This window comes from Aotus nancymaae, unplaced genomic scaffold (genome assembly GCF_030222135.1).
Source record: "Aotus nancymaae isolate 86718 unplaced genomic scaffold, 86718_ANA_hifiasm-v0.15.2.pri h1tg000018l, whole genome shotgun sequence".
In the NCBI taxonomy this organism is placed as follows: Eukaryota; Metazoa; Chordata; class Mammalia; order Primates; family Aotidae; genus Aotus; species Aotus nancymaae.
This window is the reverse complement of record NW_026988430.1, coordinates 10,611,849-10,635,295: the sequence shown is the minus strand read 5'-3', so window position 1 is coordinate 10,635,295 and position 23,447 is coordinate 10,611,849. Positions and strand designations below refer to the sequence as shown.

At 41.0% G+C, this 23,447-nt stretch overlaps 1 protein-coding gene across 1 annotated transcript in view; it reads left to right on the top strand.

Moving 5' to 3' along the window:
- The first annotated feature begins 2,309 nt into the window (after positions 1-2,309).
- The window catches only part of LOC105732814 (cytospin-B), a 57,845-nt gene continuing 36,707 nt past the window's right edge, over positions 2,310-23,447 (top strand). Inside the window, 5 exon segments of the mRNA XM_064378054.1 lie at positions 2,310-2,362; positions 3,602-3,699; positions 11,961-12,040; positions 13,961-14,140; positions 17,180-17,274. Of these exon segments, the coding sequence (XP_064234124.1) occupies positions 3,602-3,699; positions 11,961-12,040; positions 13,961-14,140; positions 17,180-17,274 (453 nt within the window). The 5' untranslated portion in view covers positions 2,310-2,362.

Sequence of the window (23,447 nt, the reverse complement as noted above, 5' to 3'; positions counted from 1 at the left end):
CAAGTGATTTGCCTGCCCGCCTCAGCCTCTCAAAGTGCTGGGATTACAGATGTGAGCCACTGTTTCCAGCCACCAGTAGCATTCTTAATAACCATTTTCTTTGGTTATTCAATTCAGGCTTTGTTTTGTGAATCCTTTCTACACACACACACACACACACACACACACTCACACACTCTCTCTCTCTCTTTCTCTGTCTCACAGAATTGCTGTTATATAACATGGTGAGTATTTAGTGAGTATTTCTCTAATCTGCTTAAATGACACAGGGTTCTCTCATACTGACTTGTATTGTTCTAGCCAAGCAGACTGAGTATTTGAAATAACAGCTTAGGATGCCCGAAGATAGGGGTACTGGAAATTGATTCTTGTGGCCTTACTTTTTTCTTGTAAAGTCTAAATGAGTCTCTTTATCATTCAATATTTTGAATTGCAGAGAAATTTAGATAACTGAAAGGAATACCTCAGCAGAATGTAGGCGTCTCTATTTTGTTCTTATTAAATTATCAAAGAAAGAAATGAAAATGAATTATTTAAAATGATCGTCCTTGGAGGCCTTGGGCACCAGGCCATTTAAATGGACTGGTAAGAAGGTGGCCCATTTTGTTCGTTGATGACCTTCCTGAGAATGGCTGGTGCAGACAGAGGAGATTTTTTTCTCCTCGGACCTAACCTGATTTCATTCTCTTTCTGCATATTTGCCACCTGATTTTATTCTATGTAACATAAAGGGGAAAGTGTGAAAACAAGTTCCTTTCAGTAAACCTTTAAAAAATTATTTAAAAACCCAACCCCTTACAATTTCTGAAGTTCCTGATGGTTTCTTCCAATGAGGTTTTCAGTTTACTGATTTTATTTCACTCAGAAGAAGGGGCTGTAAAGTCAAGAGTGTAAGGCAGTGTGGGGTAACTGTTTTTTACGTTCTATTTCTGTGAAATTTATTCTATTCATTTTTACAGAGCAACAGAAGAAAGCTTAGAGAATTAAAGACACGTAAATTCAACCACAGAAGCCTATGAATAGCTAGATTAACTTCAAAACAATCAGTAAACAAGTATTTTAAACTTCCACTGACCTTATTAAAAACTACTTCCAGAAACATTGTTTGAACTATTCTCATAAATTAGTCATCTTGCAAAACAGCTATGGCAATATGATATAATAAAGAGAGCAGTGATTTAGCAGTCAGAAGGTTGGGAGTCCCTGTCTTGGCTCGTTCACAGGGAGATCACATGACATGCCAAGGTTCCCTAGATGAGGAAGCCAGGCGTGAGAGGCTAGTCAATGATCTGTCATAAAAGACTTTCTATGAGTCTGTGTGTAAACTTAGAAACCTCACAAAAAACACACCAGAAAATTTGGGTGAGAGCAGGAGCTTCACCTCATGCAAAATTGCAGTGTTATTTTAGATTGCTATTATGATTATGTTAGGCTTAGAAGACAGAGTGTCTGAGTCTGGATTGCACTCTCGTTGGCTTAGGCAGAAAAGTGTTAAATGGCTTGCAGAATTGTTGGGAGGGCTGAGCTTCCACGAGCAGCTCCCAAGGTCTTCACACAGAATTGGACCACCAGAAAACCTGCTCCCTCCACCGGGACAGGAGCCTTAACTTCAGAAAGCTGCCCACCCAATTGGAAAGTTGCCACCACAGTTACCAGCACCAGAAGCATCTTGTTTCTGCTACAGTCTCTGTCCACATAGTGAACACCCTGTGCTCTGCCTCTCTCCCCCTGACTCAGGTGCCGCTCCAGGTCTTGCTCAAGTTTTCTGATTGGTGCAATTTAAATCACACCCAAAATACTGGCTGTGGGAGAGCTCTGAGATTTCATCTTTCCAGCCTCTGTGTGCTGCGTGGGGTTTGGAGCATTTGCCAACAAGCCAACCCACTGTATTCACCATTGACAGTAAGTGAAATGTTTATGATCAGTAACATTTGCATTTTTCACAATTTGCAGCATACATACTTCTTAATTAGAGCTAATGTCAAGTCATTCTACATATAAAAATATTATTTCTGACCATTACTGAAGAAACAGCTTTTTTAGAAATGGAGAGCAATGCCTACATTATTTCCTAAAGATGCAAAGCTGGTAGAGAAAATAGGATGTTAAATTGAAAATTTCCCTTCCAGCTTTGTTTATTTTCTCCACATCAGCTCTGTTTTCCTCTGTGCTTTTTCTCCTGTGGGAACGTCCTCTACCTTTTCAATCTGATTTGCCCTTTGCCGTGCAGACTTGTGGATGAAGAGCCAGAGTTCCCCGAGGTTGATGCTGATGACCAGTGGCCTAGTGTCTGTGTTAACAGAACATCAATGCCCTCAGAGCCTGAGACCACTATAAGGCACTCATCAAGTCATTTGCCCAGGTATTGAATCATTTTTTCCTAAAAGCAAAGCTCCGAATTCAAACTTTGGCCTGACATATCAAACATTTCCCAACTGTACCCTGGCCCCATGTTGTTACAACCACAGGGGCACTTTCAAGCTCCTACCACATGCAGCCACTGCCTGCTAGAGCCTGGCTGAGGCTCTGGGGAGGCACTGATGGAGAACCTGACTCATGAATAACACAAATACAGCCTCTTCCTCTCTACCTCTTCCTCCCCTCCAGTTCCTGCCTTGCCACATTTCTTTTCTGTGTCTCATAACCATTAAATTCAGGTTACTATGATTTGCCATTTTCTCATCTCATGAGAATTAGCATGGTCAGCCAGAGGCTTCATCTCCTAGGAAACAAGGCATCACAACTGTGCACCTGACCCTTTTGTAGGCACCCCGGCCATCCCCATCTTGCAACCTAATAGACATTTTTCTACCTGGTCTTATACATGGGCACCTGTACTGATCTGTCACTCCTGATCTTGGTGTGCTCTCAGCTTTTCCTGGAATTTTCTGACAAACTCATAATTCCCCTTTAGTCATGCTTATCTATCTTCATATATGAGAAAGATGCATAGCTATACTTCATACACATACTGTACACAGAAACATAGCAAATAGAAGAAACAGAATATGCATCTCTCCACAGTAACAATATCTTTCTTCCCTGGACTGCAACAAACATGCCATTGTATTGGAAGACTGTAGTAAAAATTAATCCTAGAGTGTACCTGATTATTATGTTTGCTAAAATAGTTTGCAATTAAGTTAAATGAAGATTAAACTTAAACTTAAACACATAAAGACATGAAATAGTTTGCATGAAATAGTTTGCAATTAAGTTAAATGAAGATTAAACTTAAACACATATTTAAAGACATGAAAGCCCAGTGAGTTATTTTATGAACATGGGAAATGAATTAACAGTAACAATTTGTGCAAAAACTTTCCTGTTCCTTCCTCCCTTAGGCACCTCATTATTTAAACATTTTCATTTTATTCAGTTATCCTACATCTAGAACTGGCCTCTACTCAGCTAACTCCTCTTCCCCTCTCTTTTCTCCAATTCGGCTCTAGTGCAGAGGTGAAAAGGATAATAGAGTAAATATTACACTAAACATCATGGGTTACTTCTCAAGACACCAAAAAGATAACAAATCAAGAAGTATTATTTGCTATTTTGAACTGGAACAACATGTAAATGTTCCTATCTCTTTTCTTGGCAGATGGAACTGGACAGAAATTCTGTCCATAAGGCCCTTAGAAACCCCCTAAGTGGGATATCAGCAAGGACTGCACCAGCAGCTGCTTTCTCTGCAGTCAGGTAGATGAGCCTCAGAAATAACCACTGCTTATGGTTTGCCTTGTATCCCTCTAGGCGTTTTTCTGTGTGTGCGCGTGTGTGTGCACGTGTGTGTGTGTGTATGTAGAGAGGGTGTATGTTTTATAAATGGTATTGTACTACACATTAGTCCAACACTTACTCATTTCGCTTTATCATTGGAATGTGAGCTCCGTGAGGACCAAGATTTTTGTTTATTTTGCTTGCTAACACATCGTTTGTCTATAATAGAGGGTGAAACATGGTCACATCATAGTAAAAGCTCAATAAATATTTGCTGAATGAAGAAATATGTCTGAGACATCTTTACATTTCAACATTTAGAGAAATGATTCCTTTTTGTAAAGGTTACATAATATGCATCGATTTATGTAGCCGTACTTCACTGTTAGATTTTAGGTTGTTTTGGGTAAACATACAGTGAAGATCCTTGTACCATTTTTTGACCACTAAAGGAACTATTTCTGCATAAGGGTGTATCAAGATTCATTTGCAAATATGAGAGATCACTACAGTTAAGCAGAAAGGGATTTCATACAGGGTATTTGGTACTGAAAGGGCTGGAGAAGGCAGTAGGCTCCACTGAGCTTCCAGGAAGGGTTCCCAGAACATCTCAGTGCTGGCCCATTAAAGGAGCTTCTGTTCCTGCCAGAATCAGGAAATTTTTCTGTAGGTACATGCCAGGACCACCACTGCTGCCAAGATCAGCTTCACAGCCCACTCTCATTGGCTTAGGCAGAAAGGTGTTAAATGGCTTGCAAAATTGTTGGGAGGGCTGAGTGATTTATAAATTGGATTTATTTATAAATAATAGTACAGTCCATGCCAGCAAACTGTGCTTTATACCTGTCTCATACTACCCAGAAGATGATGGAACAGACCCCAGAACCTCTGCTTTCCTGCCACAGAACAGCAAATGCCTTCCCAGCCATGCTTGCCAGGGGAAGCGGCAGAAGGGCAGCCTTACACTCCCTTATACCTTTCTGATCCTCTGAGGGGGTCCTGTTTGACAGAAACTAGGCTACTTGATGAGCCAAGCTTCAAGGACTTTGGCAAATACACCCTTGGCTTTCCAGTCTCTTATAAGTCAGTAAGTCACCCTACAAAGAGACGAGGATAGAGCCAAGTGAGCCCATCCTGAGATCTTCCACACATCGATTCCTAGAAAAGGAAAATGGAGTCTTAGAAAAGGAAGTGTATTTGACCTGTCCTGGCACATTGAAAAACTTGATAGACGCATTGCCCTTCAATTTACCCTCCTACTCACAGTATGCAAGGTAGTTTTCCCAGAATTTTCACACTGTATGAATTTTAAAGCTTAAGTAAATGAACAATAATATCTTGATTTACTTTGTTCATCAGTAAGGTTGTGCACTTCCTCATATGTTTATAGACAATTTATCTGTCTTTTGTATGTGTAAATGAAAACTTACATACTTTGTCTATATTTCTTTTGAGGTATTAGTGTTTTTCCTATTTGCAAGAAATCTTGATATATTGTGCTTTTTAACTTTTTTATATATAGTACTATTATTTTCTTTATCTTTGAACTTTGAAGTTATATTTTACTGAAGAAAAACATTGCATTTTGTGTTCAGTGCTTTCCTTTATGGTTTTAAATGTTTTGTTTCCTGCCTTAAAAATGTCTTTCTAGCTATTAGATTATTAAAATATTCTTCCTTAACATCTTAAAGAAGTTTTTTATTTGTTCAGTCTGTAGAACTCAAAGAAATATGAGTTTGGATTTAAGTGATCTTTCCCTATCTTAACTGCCTTGTGGAATCAGATATAAATACTCTTTGAAGGAAGATTACGTCATCCAGAACCTCAAACTATACACATTAAAAAAAATACAGTGTCATAGTCAATTTAAAAAATACTAGGCATACAAATAGATGATACCAAATGATGAAAAAACAAGAGAAAAATATAGGCAACAGAAACAGACACAGGAGATCCAGATATTGATATTATTAGACCTGGACTTTAAAACAAGTGAGATTCATCCATTAAAGAAAATAAGTAACAAGGTGGATAATTTCAGCAGAAAACCACAATCTGTAAAAAAATAATCCATCAGACATTTTATAACTTAAAAATAAAATGCCTAAATTTAAGACTCAACAAAGTTTACCTGTAGATTAAACATTTTCAGAGAGACTTAAGGAACTGAAGACAAGTCAATAGAACTATCTAAACTGAAGCACAGAGAAAAAGAATAGAAAATAGAGTAAAGGACATAAGAGATATATGGGATGACGTGAAAAGATATGGTGTGTAATTGGAATCCCCAAAAGGGAAAGCAAGACAGATAGGGCTGGAGCAATATTGGAAGAGATAATGGCCAAGAATTTTGAAAACTGGTAACAGATATCAAGCCCCAGATTCAGAAACAATATGAACCAAAAGCAACAGAAGTGCAAAGAAAACCACCTAGACATATTAGGCTAAAACTGCTAGTAATGAAAGAGAAAGCATCCTAAAAGCACTCAGAGGGAAGAAAGAAACCTTAATGTCAAAGGAGCATTAGCAAAACTGACATCTGTCTTCTTAATGAAAATGATGGAAGCCAGAAGACAGTGCAATGGCATCTGCAAAATGCCGAAGGAACGCCTGCTTTCCTAGAATGCTCTACTTGGTGAAAATACCCTTCAAAGGTGAGCACAAAAGAGAAGATGCTTTCAGTCCAACAAAAACAGATTTCTTTTTTACTAGTGTGCTTGTAATGAAAACGTTATTTTTAAAATTTTTGCATGAAGTTTGTTCTTTTAAAAGATTATTAAAATTGACAAGCCTCTGACAAGGCTGCTATAAAGAAGAGACATAAATTAGTTATATCAGGAATTTTAAAAGGGGTGTATCACTAAAGATCCCACAATTATGAAAACAATGATAAGGAGATTACAGATTACTGCTCTGTGTATAGTACCACTCTATAAATTAGAAAATGTTGATGAAATGGTCAAAATCTTTGAAGAACATCACTTACTAAACTGACATAAGAAATAAGTAGTAGGAAATCCTGATAGCCTATAATTTAAATAATTTTCTCAAAGGAAATGCCAGGAGGCCCAGATGGTTTCATCAGGCAATCTCCCAAACATTTAAGGAAGAAATAACACCAATATTACATAAATTCATACAGAGACTAGAAAAAAGGGTAAACCTTCCTAGCTCATTTTAAGAAGGCAGTATACCTTCAATACCTAATTCTTGCAAGGACATTAAGAGAGGAAAATTAAAGGTCAGTCTCTCTCATGAACCTCCACCTAAAAATCCTGAACAAAATCTTGGAACACCTAATTCAGAGATACATTATTATATTTTATTTTATTATTTTTTCTCTTTTTGAGATGGAGTTTCGCTTTTGTTTCCCAGGCTGGAGTGCAATATTTATTTGTTTTTCAGACAGAGTTTCGTTCTTGTTGTCCAGGCTGGAGTGCAGTGGCGCGATATTGGCTCACCGCAACATCTGCTTTTTAGGTTCAAGCAATTCTCCTGCCTCAGCCTCTCGAGTAGCTGGGATTACAGGCATGCACCACCACACTTGGCTAATTTTGTATTTTAGTAGAGTTGGGGTTTCTCCATGTTGGTCAGGCTGATCTTGAAACTCCCGACCTCAAGTGATCTGCCCGACCTAGCCTCCCAAAGTGCTGGGATTACAGGTGTGAGCCACCACGCCCAGCCTCAGAGATACATTTAAAAGATCATGTTAAGTTGAGTTTATTCCAGGAATGCAAGATCAGCTGAAACCAGTCAGGGATATTTACTACATTAACAAAGGTATAAAAAGTGTGCAATCATTCAGTAGATGACAGGAAAATATATTCAATAAAGATTAATACCTCTCTTGATGAAAAATCTTAGGAAACCAGGAATAAAACAGCAATTCTTTAATCTGATGAAGGGTCTCTATTATATATCTACATCATATGTCATTGGTGAAATTTTGGACACTTTCCCACAAGATTGTGAATAGAATGCCCAATATTGTCACTTTTGTTCAGCTAATTTCAAAAGCAAAATTTAAAACTACTTTTGAAAACTGTATACCACAACCATTGTATTTATGTGGGACGTGGATACATGGAATTGTGTTTAATGTGATGTGGAGTAGGGCCTCTAAGGGAAAGAATGCTTTGGAAAGCCTCACAATGGCCCTGCTCACTCATATGCACAGACTGATGTACCAGGGTGTTCATTTCCTAATACTCGTATCAGTATCAATGCCAGTATTAACAGAGGATTGATCAAATAAATTATGGTAATGAAAATAGCTAAAATCTACTGAATGCTTACTATGCACCAGGCCATGTTTTGATTGTTCTAACTGGTTTTAACTCTTTTTTTCTTGAGACAGACTTTCACTCTTGTTGCCCAGGCTGGGGTGCAATGGCACGATCTCAGCTCACTGCAACCTCTGCCTCCTAGGTTCAAGCAATTCTGCCTCAACCTCCCAAGTAGCTGGGATTATAGGCATGCGCCACCATGCCCAGCTAATTCTGTGTTTTTTTTAGTAGAGATGGGTTTTCACCATGTTGGCCAGGCTGGTCAGAACTCCTGACCTCAAGTGATCCACCTGCCTCAAGTGATCCCAAAGTGCTGGGATTACAGGCGTGAGCCACCACACCCAGCTGTATTTAACTCAATCCCCCCAACAACCCTCTGGGATAGGTACTATTTGTATCAGTGCCATTTTATAGATAAAGAAAATGAAGCACAGAGAATGAAGTAACCCAGAATCATGCACCTGGGTGGTAGCTGTCTGGCCCCAGAGCCCCATGCTTGGCCTCTCGTGTAGCACTTCTCATGGGAAGCCACCAAAATGGTGGGTAGAGAATGACCTCCAAAATACAGTAAGTGAAAGCAGCAAAACTGTGCAAAACAATGTAATCCTATGATAACATTTGTGTTTTCGGAATAACAGAGGGTTTTTCTCAAGGTTTTTCCTTGAATAATATCACTCTCACCTGCATTCTGAAATGCTTTTTTTAATGATGGTGAAACAAGTATGCCACGAAATCTACCCCTTAACAAATTTTTAGGTACAGTTAACTGTAAGCACAATGTACAGCAGATCTCCAGAAACTTTTCCTATAATTCTTTTATTTTTTATTTTTTAAGACTAGTCAAGTGCAGTAGTGAGAAGGGGGGAAAGAGTAGAACAAGGAGTTTGATCTGTAACTGACTGTGAACATATAATTTCAACTTCATTTCAGATTCAGGGGGAACATGTGCAGGTTTGTTACATGGGTATAGTGTAGGATGCTGAGGTTTGGGGTATGATTGATCCCATCATCCAGGTGGTGAGCATAGTACCCAATAGGTAGTTTTTCAACCCTTGTTCCCCTCCCCCCTCTAGCACTCCCCAGTGTCTATTGTTGCCATCTTTTCGTCCTCTAGAACTTTTTTGTCTTGCTTGACTGAACTCTGTACCCACTGAACAACTCCCCACTTTTCCTCCCCACAGCCTCTGGTAGCCACCGCTCTACTCTCTGCTTCTGTGAGTTTGACTACTTTAGATTCTTACTGATACAATTTTGCTCTGTGTCCCCACCCGAATCTCATCTCGAATTGTAATCTCCATAGTCCTCATTTGTCTAGGGAGGGACTTGGTGGGATGTGATTGAATCATGAGGACCGTTTTTCCCCCATGCTGTTCTTGTGATAGTGAGTTCTCATGAAATCTGATGGTTTTATAAGTGTTTGACAGTTCCCCCTTCACACGCACTCTCTCTGTCTCACCCCTCCCCCTGCCTCCCTCCTGCCACCTTGTAAAGAAGGTGCCTATTTTCTTTTCCACCATGATTATAAGTCTCCTGAAGCCTCCCAGCCATGCGAAACTGAGTCAATTAAACCTCTTTCCTCTATAAATTACCCAGTCTCAGGGAAGTTCTTTATAGCAGTGTGAAAACTGACTAATAGAGTAAATTTGTACCAGTAGAATGGGGTAGTGTTATAAAAACAACCTGAAAATGTGGAAGTGACTTTGGAACTGGGTAACAGGCAGAGGTTAGAACAGTTTGGAGGGCTCAGAAGCGGATAGGAAGATGTGGGAGTTTGGAACTTCCTGGAGACTTGTTGAATGATTTTGACCAAAATGTTGATAATGATGTGGACAGTGAAGTCCAGGCTGAGGTGGTCTCAGGTGGAGATGAGGAACTTATTGGGAACTGGAGCAAAGGTCATTCTTGCTATGCTTTAGCAAAGAGACTGGTGGTGGCATTTTTTCCTCTGCCCTAGAGATCTGTGGAACTTTGAACTTGAGAGAAATGATTTGAAATTGGAACTTGTATTTAAAAGGGAAACAGAGCATAAAAGTTTGGAAGATTTGCAGCCTGACAATAGGATAGAAAGGAAAAAACAATTTTCTGGAGAGAAATTCAAGCCAGCTGCAGAAATCTGCATAAGTAACGAGAAGCCAAATTTAATTGCCACTCTGTGGCAGTGGGAAAAATGTCTTCAGGACATGTCAGAGATCTTGCTGGCAGACTGTCCCATCACAGGCCCACAGACCTAGTAGTTAAAAATGGTTTAGTGGGCTGGACCCAGGACTGCCCTACTCTGTGCAGCCTTGGGACTTGATGCCCTGTGTCCCAGCTACTCCAACTCCAGTGGTGGCTAAAAAGGGCCAATGTACAGTTTAGGTCATTGCTTCAGAGAGTGCAAGCCCCAATCCTTGGTGGCTTCCATGTGCTGTTGGCCCTGTGGGTACACAGAAGTCAAGAACTGAAGTTTAGGAACCTCTGCCTAGATTTCAGAGGATGTACGGAAACACCTGGATGTCCAGGCAGAAGTCTGCTGCAGGGATGGACCCTTCATGGAGAACCTCTGCTAGGGCAGTGCTAAGGAGAAATGTGAAGTTGGCGCCTCCACACAGAACCCCAATGGGGCACTGCCTAGTGGAGCTGTGAGAAGAGGACACCGTCCTCCAGACCCCAGAATGGTAGATTCACTGATAGCGTGTACTGTGCACCCAGAAAAAACACAGGCATTCAATGCCAGCCCATGAAAGCAGCTAGACAGAATGTTGTAACCTGCAAAGCCATAGGGACGGAGTTGCCCAAGACCATAGGAGCCCACCCCTTGGATCAGTGATGGGAATGTGAGACATGGAGTCAAAGGAGATCATTTCAGAGCTTTAAGATTTGGACTTGCATGGGGCCTGTGGCTTCTTTATTTTGGCCAATTTCTCCCATTTGGAGCAGGAGCATTTATTCAATGCCTATACTCCTATTGTATCTTGGAAGTAACTGACTTGTTTTTGTAACAGCATGAAAACAGACTAATACACTCACATACGTGGAATCATGCAGCATTTATCCTTCTGTGTGGCTGGCTTCTTTGACTTAGCATAATGTCTTCAAGGCTCATTTATGTTGTAGCATGGGACAGGATTTCCTTATTTTTTAAGGCTGAATAATATTGCATTGTATATTATATACCATGTTTTCTTCATCTATTCATCTGGTGGTGCACACTTGGGTTGCTTCCACCTCTTGGCTGTTGTGAATAATGCTGCAACAATGATGAGAGTGTAAATATCTCTTTGAGATTCTGTTTTCAGTTCTTTTGGATAAATACCTAGAAGTGGCACTGCTGGATCATTTGGTAGTTCTATTTTTATGTTTTTGAGGAAGCTCTGTACTGTTTTCCTTAACAGCTGCACCATTGTACACTCTCATGAACACTGTGCAAGGATTTCTCCACCTTCTCACCAGCACTTGTTATTTCCTGGTTTTGGATAATGGCCTTCCTAACAGATGTGAGATGGCATGTCACTGTGATTTTGATTTGCATTTCCCTGATGATGAGTGATGTTGAGCATCTTTTCATATACTTGTTGGCCATTCAAAATAGAAAACTTTTACACACGTCCTTGAATATACAGAGAACATTCCAGGAAAGATATTCACCAAGTTGATTATTAATGATTACCCTCAGGGAGAAGAATTGAGGAACAGGAGTGAAAGGGAGACTTTCTCTTCACTATTTGCCCTTTATGTTTCCTTTGAGGATGGTGTCTATTGCATACTATTTGAATAAATGAGTTAATTAAAAACTCCCCGTTATTCCACTGTGTTTAAGAACTGTTGGGCGTGCACGCACACACACATGCACACACATACCCCTGTGTTTGTGCTGTTCTTGATGTCTCAAGCTCACTGTGCTGGTGTCCCCCTGTTTTTTTTTTTTTCCTTTTCTTTTCTCTGTAGAAATGGAATCCCCTGTTTTTTACAGAGGCATCTGGCTTAGAGCAGTGTTCAGTCTGCCAGCAAAGGGGTGACTCAATGCTTGGACCTTCCTGACCTTCCACTCTCAGGTAAATTACATAAACATAAAGGACTTTTGACTTACTACAGTTTCAACCCCTGAATAATGGACACGTCATGGACGTTAGATCCAACAGTGCAGCTGACACAAGGAAAAAGTGTCTTGTCTCCTGCCAGCTGCACTTCTCAGTGTGCTTGTGCTAGGGAGACAGGAACTTTGCTGCTGATTTTTTCAAGACATAGGGTCTCACTTTGTTGCTCAGGCTGGTCTTGACGATCCTGGCTTCAAGCAATCCTCTTGCCTAAGCCTCCCAAAGCACTGAGGTGTGAGCTCCCATGCTTGGCCAAAAAAAAAATTCCTTTTTTTTTTTTAAATTTCAACATTTTAATTTCTTTGGAATATAAGTCATTTTTTGCAAGCTAAAAAATAGAATAAAACTAAGGCAATCTAGTGCTCCAGGCATCCAGGCTGAGCCTTGCAATCATGAGCAGAATAATGACATAATACAAGGTGCTAGCAACAGGGCTATACACTCTAACTAATAAACACTTATCTATGTGTTTCATTAGGAACAGCCAAAAGTCTTGCCTTTAAAGGAATAATCTGTAGAACATCTTGATTTAGAGGGGACAAATGACCCCAATTATATGCTATCCAACCTACTGGTGAACTGGATCAGAATGGGCCAAGGACTGTTAAAACAGAGGAAGTATTTTAATTGCCAAGATGCAAACTAAAGTTGAGATCACAACAACTATTGCTGTGAAGTAAATATCTTATTGACAGTCCTCCCCGCTCAGCCCCCACCAGGCACCTTTCTGCTTGGATGATTCTATTTACTGTAATAACAAAGGACCACAGTGACAACTCCTTGCTTGCAGCAATCCCCAGAAGTTGCTTGTCAACACTGAGGTCATCAGAAGCTGCAGAAACAGGGATTAATGGGCTGTTTTTGTTGTTCTCTTTCCTGATGTAAATACTGTTTTTCTCTGTTATTTAGAACTAATTAGCCCCACTCCCAACTTTACTACCCATAATTGGTGGCTGTGAGTTGTAGAAGGATTGTTTTCTTCTGTGACTATTGTGGGTCATGGGTAGCAACTGTGGGCCTGGTCTCTGGCCTGCTGTGTGGCTCTGAACAAGACACTTAGTTCTCTGAGCTCCAGTTTCCTCTATAACTATAAACTAGACAATCTTGAAAAGTTTCTCCTATTCTATACTTTTATTGTCCTTTACGAAATATCATCTGATCAGGCATCTGGCATTCTGTAGTCCCAGATACTCAGGATTCTGCAGTGGGAGGATCACTTGAGCCCAGGAGGTTAGGTGCAAATCAAGCCTGGGCAACATAGCAAAACCGCATCTCTAAAAAAGAAAAAGAAATATCATCTGGAGGATTTAGTCTATTTCATTACCTGTTTTGATTCCGACTAATATGACAGCAGAAAAGAGCTTTGAAAGAATGATTTCTACTTTTTTTATTGAACCAGGCCCTTGGCTGGAGTGGCCTTTTCTCTTGTAAAATAGTTCTTTTTGGTTCCCAGCCTCTTGCCTGCTGCTACCTGTGAACTGATCATCACATGAGGCATTTTCCTGCCACTCTGTCTCAATCTCTCTCTCTCTCTCTCTCTCTCTCTCTCTCTCTGATGTCTGTCAATAAATGTCTTTCCCCAGGTAAGGGCAATTTTACAAGGCCCTTATAAGGGTATATGCTTGGTTTAATTCTCTGATGACATCGTCTTGAAATTAATAATAATGTTTGAACAAGGTTGATTGGTGATAGATCCTATAAAGATGTAGTGGTCCTGCCTGGAGAATCCACGTCCCTATTTCATTTTCACCACATCAGAAGCATATATATGTTTATGCTTGAGGATAAAATGAGAACTGCACTGTACTGGAGAATGAAGTTTGATGGCGATCAGAGCTTCTTCTTCAGGAATAGGTGATTATGCGATTGTTCCCACAGATCTTCTAAATGGAGGGACCTAGGAACTGAAGCCAGACCCCCACCTCTGCAAGAGTCCCTCGCTGGAGTCACTGAGCACATCCCCTTCTCTGGGATCTGGGGGCATGAGACTGCTGAGCACTTCCACCAGAGGGAAAGTGGAAGTGGCCCCAAGAAAGAGGGAGTCACAAAGTAGTCCAGGTGTTGTGTCTCAAACAGTAAGAAATCAGAAAAACATAGGGCTGATCAGCTTTCATTCTTCCTTCTGTTTTGTCCTCCTGGCCAATTGACTTTGACAAATATTTCCTGCATGAAAATAATTAAGATGCAGTGCACGCCTTCTGCGAGTTTAAAAGGAGGACGCTGGACGGACAGTAAGTAGTTTGCAAGATGAAATTAAGGGCTGTGAAAAAACAATACTGAATAGGGAAAGTACTTGAGAGTTGTTAGTTGGCTTAAGAAGTCTAGAGAGCAGTAGTAATTCAGGGAATGTGGGTAGTGGTATGTGTCTGGACTAGACTGGCCTTCCTGAGGGCAGATACCCTGCCATATATGTGCATGGTAGGCTCTCTGTCAGTATGTGTTGGTTGGTGGATAGGTGACTAGGACGTTCCAGCTGGAAGGCAGGTTGGAGCCATATTGCAAATAGTCTTCATTGCTAAGGAAAGAGGTTTATGCTTTATTTAGGTAAAGCACCGAGGAACCACCAAGTTTATGGGATTTTGTTCCTGTTTTTGAGTTGTGGTACAGTGAGATTGGACCCACATTTTAAGGAGGAGTCATCAGAAAACTGTGGCTTATAAAGCTTAGGGAGGCATTTGGAAATCAGTGTTTAAAGAGGAGTTTCCCAGTGTTTAAAGAGGAGTTTCCCAGGGATGTGAAAGAGGGGTTGGCAGAGGGAGAGGACTGTAAGGCCAGCAGGGTGGTCACTAAGAGCTGGCCTTTGCTCCCATACCTCTGTCACCTCCTCCCTTTTCAGTGCCTCTGGTCACCCAGGTTACAGCAAACCTCTTTCAACTGTTTTTCTCTGTCATGTCTTCCTGTTTCTTCATGTTAGTTAATCTTCTGAAGCACTGAGCGTATCCTGCTGCAGACCTTGCAGAAATCTGCCATGACTCTATCATCCACACTCCTCATCCTGGTCTTCTAGATGCTCTACTACTTAGCACCACCCCTGCCCACCTGAATGGCCCAGCCTCTCCCTCCAGCTGAGCCTGTTTTAGGCCGTGCCTTAGCAATATTGCACAAGGATTTTTGAGTGTAAGTCTTTGTATATAAGGTTCTAACTTAAATTGTCTTCTCCTTTCATACCCTAAATACTGTTCTCTTTATTTGAAGGTCCAAACTTCCATGAAGTTATAGCTAATGCCTGGCAGCATTGACATTTCCCTTCTCTCTCTCTCTTTTTTTTTTTTTATTTGAGATGGATCTTCACTCACTGTCACCAAGACTGGAGTGCAGTAGTGTGATCTGGGTTCACTGCAACCTTTGCCTCTTGAATTCAAGTGATTCTCATGCCTCAGCCTCCTGAGTAGCTGGGATTATAGGCACGCACCATGACACCAAGCTAATTTTTGTATATATATATATATTTTTTTTTTTAGTAGAGGTGGGATTTCAGCATTTTGGCCGGGTTGATCTCAAACTCCTGACCTCAAGTGATCTGCCCACCTCAGCCTCCCAAAACACTGGGATTGCAGGTGTGAGCCACCGTACCTGGCTGACATCTCCCTTCTCTGACTTTGGTGTCTTACACTGTTTCAGTTGTTTAGTTTCTGTACTGCTTTGTGGTGTGGATAACTGCTGCACAGTATATGCCTTGATCTCCATTTATGCTGTAATTTAGTGGACAGTAAATGTTCAGCTCACATTTGGTGTCTCTCCCAGCCCCTTGCATTGTGCAACACGTGTAACAGTTCACTCAGTAAGACGTATGAATGAGTATACTCATTCATATCCAATATGAATGTATTGAATACTTATCAGTATACAAAATTGGCCACTTTTGGAGTAATCACTTTTTTTTTTTGGAGACAGAGTCTGGCTGCAGCCTCTCTTTGGGTTCAAACACTTCTCCTGCCTCAGCCTCCCAAGTAGCTAAGTTGTAGCTTTTTAATAACTATTATAATTACAAATACAAGTACTATCAAAGGATTCATGAGTAAGTTCAGGTCTTATTGTTATACTTTGGATGTAGCCTGTATTTGGACCCAAAAAGATGAAGTCATATATTTTAGAGGTTTAATTTAAAGCCCCAGATATTACATATTGTCCTGTTTATGTGCATGAGATTTAAATAATCAAAAGAGGTTTTGAAAACCAGAATTAGTGCTTCTCTAAAATTGTTTTCAATATACCAGAAATGCATACAGGAAGGCTATTTGTATGTTAATATGCTATTGATGTCAATCTCTTTCATAGTGAAAAATTAGTAAAATTAATTTATTTCAATTTTGCATTTATCTTATTGAGATAAAGCAATGGCAGAATATCCGGTATTTTTAATATGACCTTCCAATATACCTTAATTTTTTTTTTAAGAGATGAGGGTCTTGTTCTGTTGCCCAGGCTAGAGTGCAGTGATATAATCATAACACACTACATCCTTGAACTTCTGGCCTCAAACAGTCCTCCCACCTCAGCCTCTTGAATAGCTGGGACTATAGGTGTGCATCACCAGCCCAGATTGCTTGCTTATTTATTTATTTATTTCGGAGTTGCGGTCTCACTCTGTTGCCCAGGTTGGATTCCAGCTCCTGGACTCAAGTGATCCTCCCCCCTCAGCTTTCCAGAGTGCACGGATTACAGACATGAGCCACTGTGCCATGCCAATCTCTATCTTTTACCTATTATTTAGATACTGGTATAGTCTTAACGTGTAGAATGCTTTCGTATAGGTATGTTTCTTTAATTCAAATGAGATTGAATTAAAGGTTCTACCCTGAATTATATTTACACAAATAAAAGACTAGATGGATGAGCGACAGATGGATTTTAAAACAAAATGTAGCAAAACTCTCCCCAGACTCATGACAGTCAGGAGGCACAATTTCATGTTTATTTCACACTATGAGGCATCATAAAATGTATTAATGTCACTAATTTGGTTGTTTCTGTAGAGTCTGACTGAATAAACTAGACATTTGCTTTTCTAAAGTAGGTAATTATTTCTGTGTATTTGAGGATTCTGAACATTAGCATCTTCTCCTTACCATATGCTCTTCTCTGTAACCAGTGTAGAAAGAAGAGACCCTCTCGTAGCCTTGGCCCAGGAATATGGCAGCTCCAAGCACAATGCTCTACTGAAATGGTGCCAGAAGAAGACCAAAGATTACATGGTAAGGGACAACGTCAGCCAACTTCCAGCCAGCCCTGGGCAGTAGTAGTCCTGTACTAATACATGTCTGTGTGTGCCTGTGCTTGGTGGGCCAATGTGTGTATAATTATCATCTTTGTATTCAACTAGATAGAGAGGCAAATAGAGTATGCAACCCTCAGTATTACCCCTCACTACTAAGATAACCATTGTCCTCAATTCTTCTCCTTATGGATTTTAACAAAAGTATGCAGCCCTAAATACTATGTTAGTATTGCTTGCATTTGAATTTTATTACAAATGGAACTTTAAAAACTATATAATGTTTGCATCTAGCTTTTTTTTTACACAGTGTTGAATCAGTAAGATTTATTCATGTTGTCGCCTGTACTGTAGTTTGTTCATTTTCTTCACCATTTAGTAACCCATTGTAGGGTTATACCATTATTTAGCTGTCCATTCTGTTATTGATGGACAGTTGAGTCATGTCCAGTTCGGGGCTAAGGTGAATAGTGCTGTTGTGTTCTCGTGCGTGTTTCTTGAAACACATATGTGCTCATTACCACCGGATACATACTTAGGAATGGAATTCCTGGACTGTAGGGCATGCATACGTTCTAGGATCATGCCAAATAGATGACTGAAATATTTGTATAATTTATGTCTTTTCAGCAATTTATGAGAGGTTGATTTCTGTGCATTTTCATCAACACTTGGTAGCATCAGTCTTTTTACTGGAACTCATGTGGGTAATGTGTAGTAGTGTCTCATTGTGGTTTTCTTTTGGCAGTGGGGACCGAGCACCTTTTCATATGCGAATTGGCCATGTGGATAGTCCCTTCGGGGATGCACCTGCTCAGATATTTTGCTCACTTTGTTGTTGGGGGTGGATTTATTGGCTCTGTTGGCAGGATATGAACCTTTGCTCATTTTAAGAATCAGATGTCATTCTCTTCCTTATTGCTTTTAAGAGTTATTTATATATTCTTCATATAAGTCCTTTGCGAATACCTTCTCCCAGTGTGCCTTCAATTTTCTTCTTTTGATGAACAAAGTTCTTAATTAAGTCTAATTTATCAATCTTTTCTCTAATGGTTAGTGCTTTTTGTATTTTATATAAGAAATTGCTTATTCCTGGATGATAAGCATGTTGCCGTATGTTTTCCTGTAAAAGCTTTATTGTTATATCTTTCACACTAAATAGAAATCCTCTTTAAAATCAATGATAGTTTGTTTGTTTTGGAAATGGAGTCTCAGTAATCCCCAGCACTCCTACAACATTTTGCTAAACCTTCTGAAGATTCTAGCACCACAACACTCCCTCCCCAGTCTCAAGCTTTTTGGAGAGGTGGGGAGAGAAAGAAGCTGGAAAGAAAAACCCAGTCTTAGGCAAGATGCAGGCCAGATAGTAAATTAGCAGGACTGGGAGTCTCTGTCATATCAGTAGTCAGAATCCCAGGACTTTGGGAGGCTGAGGTAGGAGGATTACTTGAACCCAGGAGTTTAAGGCTGCCATGAGCTGTGATAGATAGCTCCACTGCACTCCAGCCTGGGTGACGGAGGGAGATCCTGTCTCAAAAAAAAAAAAAGGAAGGAAGAAAAAATCTGTCATGTTAAAGGGAGATCCTATCTAAAAAAAAAGGAAGGGAAAGAGAGGGGAAGGGTTAGGCCGAGGTTGGCGGATCACCTGAGGTCAGGAGTTCAAGACCAGCCTGGCCAATATGGTGAAACCCTGTCTTGTTTTTTTTTGAAAGAAAAAAGAAAAAAAAAAGAACGGGTGAAAGTCAGATGGTTCACAGTCCTTTTGAAAACCAGTAGCCATGTTCATATATGTATATATATATTTCACCTTTTATTTTAGATTCTTGGGTACATCTACCCCCAAAACCTTACCAATGTAAGGTTTGTTACATTGGTATATTGTGTGATGCTGAGGCTTGGGGTACAGTTGATCCCATCACTCAAGTACTGAGAATAGTACCCAATGGTTAGCTTTTCAGGCCTTGTCCCCCACCCTCCCTCAGCCTTTTTGGAATCCCCAGTTTCTGCTGTTCCCAGTTGTACTTGATGTTTAGCGCCCATTTATAAGTGAGGACATGCGGTATTTGGTTTTCTGTTCCTGCATTAGTCTGCTCAAGATAATGGCCTCCAGCTGCATCTATCTTGCTGCAAAGGACATGGTTTCCTTCTTTTTTATGGCTGTGTTGTATTGCACGGTGTATATGTACATATTTTTTTTTATCCAGTCTGTCATTGATGGGTATTTAGATTCATTCCATATCTTTGCTATTGTGACTTGTGTTGGAATGAACATACAAGTGCACGTATCTTTTTGGTACAATGATGTGTTTTCCTTTGGGTACATACCCAGTAATGAGATTGCTGGGTTTAATGGTAGCACTGTTTGAAGATCTTTGAGAGATCTCCAAACTGCTTTCCACACTGGCTGAACTAATTTACATTCCCATCAACAGTGTATAAGTGTTGCCTTTTCTCCACAGCCTCACCAGCATCTCTTACTTTTCAACTTTTACTTTTCAACTTCTCACATCTGACTGATGTGAGAAAGCATCTCATTGTGGTTTTGATTTGTATTTCTCTGATGGATGAGTGATGATCAGCATTTTTTCATATGTTTATTGGACACTTGTCTGTCTCCTTTTGAGAAGTGTTTATTCATGTCCTTTGCTCATTTTTTAATGGGGTTATTTGTTTTTTGCTTGTTGGTCTGTTTAAGTTCCTTATAGATTCTGAATATTAGATGCATAGTTCCTGAATATCTTCTCCCATTCTATAAGTTGTCTATTTACTCTGTTCATAGTGTCTTTTGCTGTGTAGAAGCTCTTTAATTAGGCCCCAATTGTCAATTTTTGTTTTTGCTGCAGTTGTTTTGGGGACTTAGCCAAAATTTTTTTGCCAAGACTGATGTCAAGAAGGGTATTTTCTAGGTTTTTCTTTTAGGATTTTTAATAGTTTGAGGTCTTACATTTAAATCTTTAATTCATCTTAATTAATTTTTGTATGTGGTAAAAGGTAGGTATATAGTTTGAATTTTTGTTGAGAGACCTGTTCAGCTCTAGGTAATTGCAGGTGCTGGGGATTACACAGCAAAAGTTCCTGCTCTCATGGAACATACATTCTCATGGGGACTGGCAGTTAACTGAAAGAAAAAGGTAACATGTGCCATATTTGAAGGGAGTATTGCTGTGGAGAGAAATAAATCAGGGAAGGAGGTTTGGGAATGTTGGGTGAATGGTACAATTTATATTCAGTGATCGGGGAGGTGACATTCTAGCACTTGTTCCACTCCCCTGAAGGGCTTTGGTGTCTGCACGAAGGTTTATTTCCCATCAAGGACTAGGCTTGGAGGGTCAGAGTAAGGAAGTCCTTACTGCAGTGACTGTGCCAATAGGAGCTGAAGTGATGCACGGTCGCCGCCCCAGGTCAGCAGCACTGGGAAGTGAGCATCGCAGCCAGACCCACCTGCAGAGCCCTGGGCCAAGCTGCCTAACTTTCTTGAGTGCCTCAGGATTAAGACCCAGTGAAGAATGTGAGTCTGCCCTCACCGTGAAGTGAGGCCCTCACTGAGCTCAAAATGATGCACCTAGGAGACCCTTTCACACATTCTGCTCAACTTAGACATCCTGAGGTCTTTTTGGAATAAGTCACTCCCAGAAAGGCCCTGCAAACTACTCCCAGTCCTCAGATTTCATGCTCCTAATGCCTGTTAGCTATTTTCCAAGCCAAGGACTTCCCTGACCCAGCGAACCCCTACACCTCCCTTCTTTGATCTAAAAATCTACTTAGAGCTTCTAGTTTTGTGTTATGATAAGAAAATCTCTATCTCTAATGTAATTACCAGTGAGAATTCTGAAAGGACAAAAAGCCAAGAGGGTGAATGTGACAGGCAGAATTCTAAGGAGGACCCCATGACTCTCCCTTGTCTAATGTCCTCCCCTTTTTATGACACACGGAGATGGTCTGGATGTGCCCCACCTGATCACAGAGTCCCGTAAAAGCCAAGCGATGTCTCTGGCTTGTGGCAGAAGTGGGGAAATTCAAAGCATGAGAAGGACTCTGCATGTTCTTGGTGGCTTCAAGAGGGAGAAGCACGTGAGAAGGAGCCAAGAAGGGCCCCTAGCTGATGGCCAGCAGGAAACAGGGACTTTCTAGCACTAAAGTATTAGTCCTCGCTGAGGTCCTAGCCATGGCCAGAAATTGCCACATGGGCTGCTCTGCAGTTATGAGGTTGACAACTGCAATTGTGGTGCCACCGAATCCTTTGTCCTCTCTCCCTGTCTTGATGCCCTCAGACCTCAGCTAGGCCAAGGATGCTCAGTTTGCTCTCCCTTCTGCCTTCCCTCAGCTGGGGGATCTTAGGCTAAAAGTCATTCTGATGAATGTATGTAATTCAGCTTTAAGTTTCTCCTACGTCTTCTGTCACCTCCCAAGAAGCATCAAGAGGTACAGCTGCCTCACCCCTTCATGGGTGGCACCTTGGCTATGCTCCCTGGGCTTTTGGCCAATACTGGTGAATCAGTCAAGGGCATGGGTAGGGAGTCTGTACATCTCACCTGCATCTCCAAAGCTGGAATCCATAATTCTTAGGAAGTTATAATAGGCCAAGTTTAAGAATTTTAAAGTCCTCTGGTTTCATGTCAATTTAGAATGTTACAGCAGTATTGTAGCAGAAAGGAAAAGATGTAAAGTGACAGCAAAGTTCACTCTTATAGAAAATATAACTTTGAAAACAGTTTGGCCAGAAATGGCCACGTACTTTTATTGCTTTCATCTAAATCATTGCATTAGTTTTCTTTCACTGTATAACAAATTATCACAGACTTAGCGACGTAAACATCACATGTTCATTAGCTCATAGCAGGTCAGAAGTGTGGCTCAGGAGGCTGTCCACCAAGGATCCCCTGAGGCTGCAGTCAGGGCATCAGCTGAGCAGTGCCCTTACCCAGAGGCTCTGGGGAGAGCCTGCATCCACGCTCATTCAGGGGCTGATAAGGTTTTTACCGTTGTAAGACCACAGTTCCCCTTTACCCTCTGGCTGTTGGCCAGGGTCGCGCTCACCTCCTAGATCGAGGTTTATTCCGCATGGCAGTACCTTTGTGCTCGTGCTTCCAATCTCAGACTTCCTCTTCCACCAGCTACAGAGAACTTTTCTCCCTTTAAACACCCAGTGTGATTAGGTCAGGCCCACCCGATCTTCTCCCTATCTTTGGGTCAGTTTATTCATCAGCTAATCACATGTAAAATCCCTTTGCCATAGGTCATCATGGGAATAATGCCAGGTTGACACCAGGGAGTAGAAGTCATAGGGGCATCTTAGAATTCTGCACCCCAGGCATGGTTCTCAATATGGACTATGCATTGGAACCACCTAGAGAGCTTTTAAAAATATTTGTGTCTGGGCCTAACCCTGGATCTAAAGAATCAAATTCTAATGTGGAGGGCCCCAGGCACCAGGGTTTCTAAAAAGCTGCTGCTGTGTTCTAAGTGTTTTATGTTCCTCTTTTCCCAACCCCAGATTGGTATGTTGAAACCTAATCACCAGTATGAGGGTGTTAGGCAGTGAGGTCTTAGGGAGGTGATTTGGTCCCCTCCTGGGGTGAGAGCGCTTATCCAAGAAACCTCACAGCTGCTTTGCCCCTCCCACCATGTGAGAACACAGTGAGAAGGTATCACCTATGAACCAGGAAATGGGCCCTCACCAGACACCAAACCTGCCTTGACCTCGGACTGTCCAGCCTCCAGAACTGTGAACTAGAACTTTGTGTTGTTTATAAGCCACTGTGCCTGTAGTTCTTTGTTATAGCCACAGAATCACCTAGGACAGCCACTCAGGTGATTCTAACATGCAGGCAGCATTGAGAACCTCTGATCTAACACTCAGGCCTAAGCCTGAGAGAACCCTTTCCAGTTCTGTGACTCCAGTTGCCAACTGTCTGCATGCTGTAAAAGGTGAGAAACGCAGTGGACATGAATGATGGAGACACTGATGGCCTGAAGAAGAGACCACCACTCTTTCATCATCTGGCCAAGAAAATAATCTGAGCCTAAGAAAGGAGCTGTGGAATTCTGTGTTACCTCTTCATCCTGGTAATTCCACTCTATCGGGTTTCCATTGCTGCAAAAGACTACAAAGATAGCCGTTTAAACTATGCGCATTTAGCAGCTCACGGT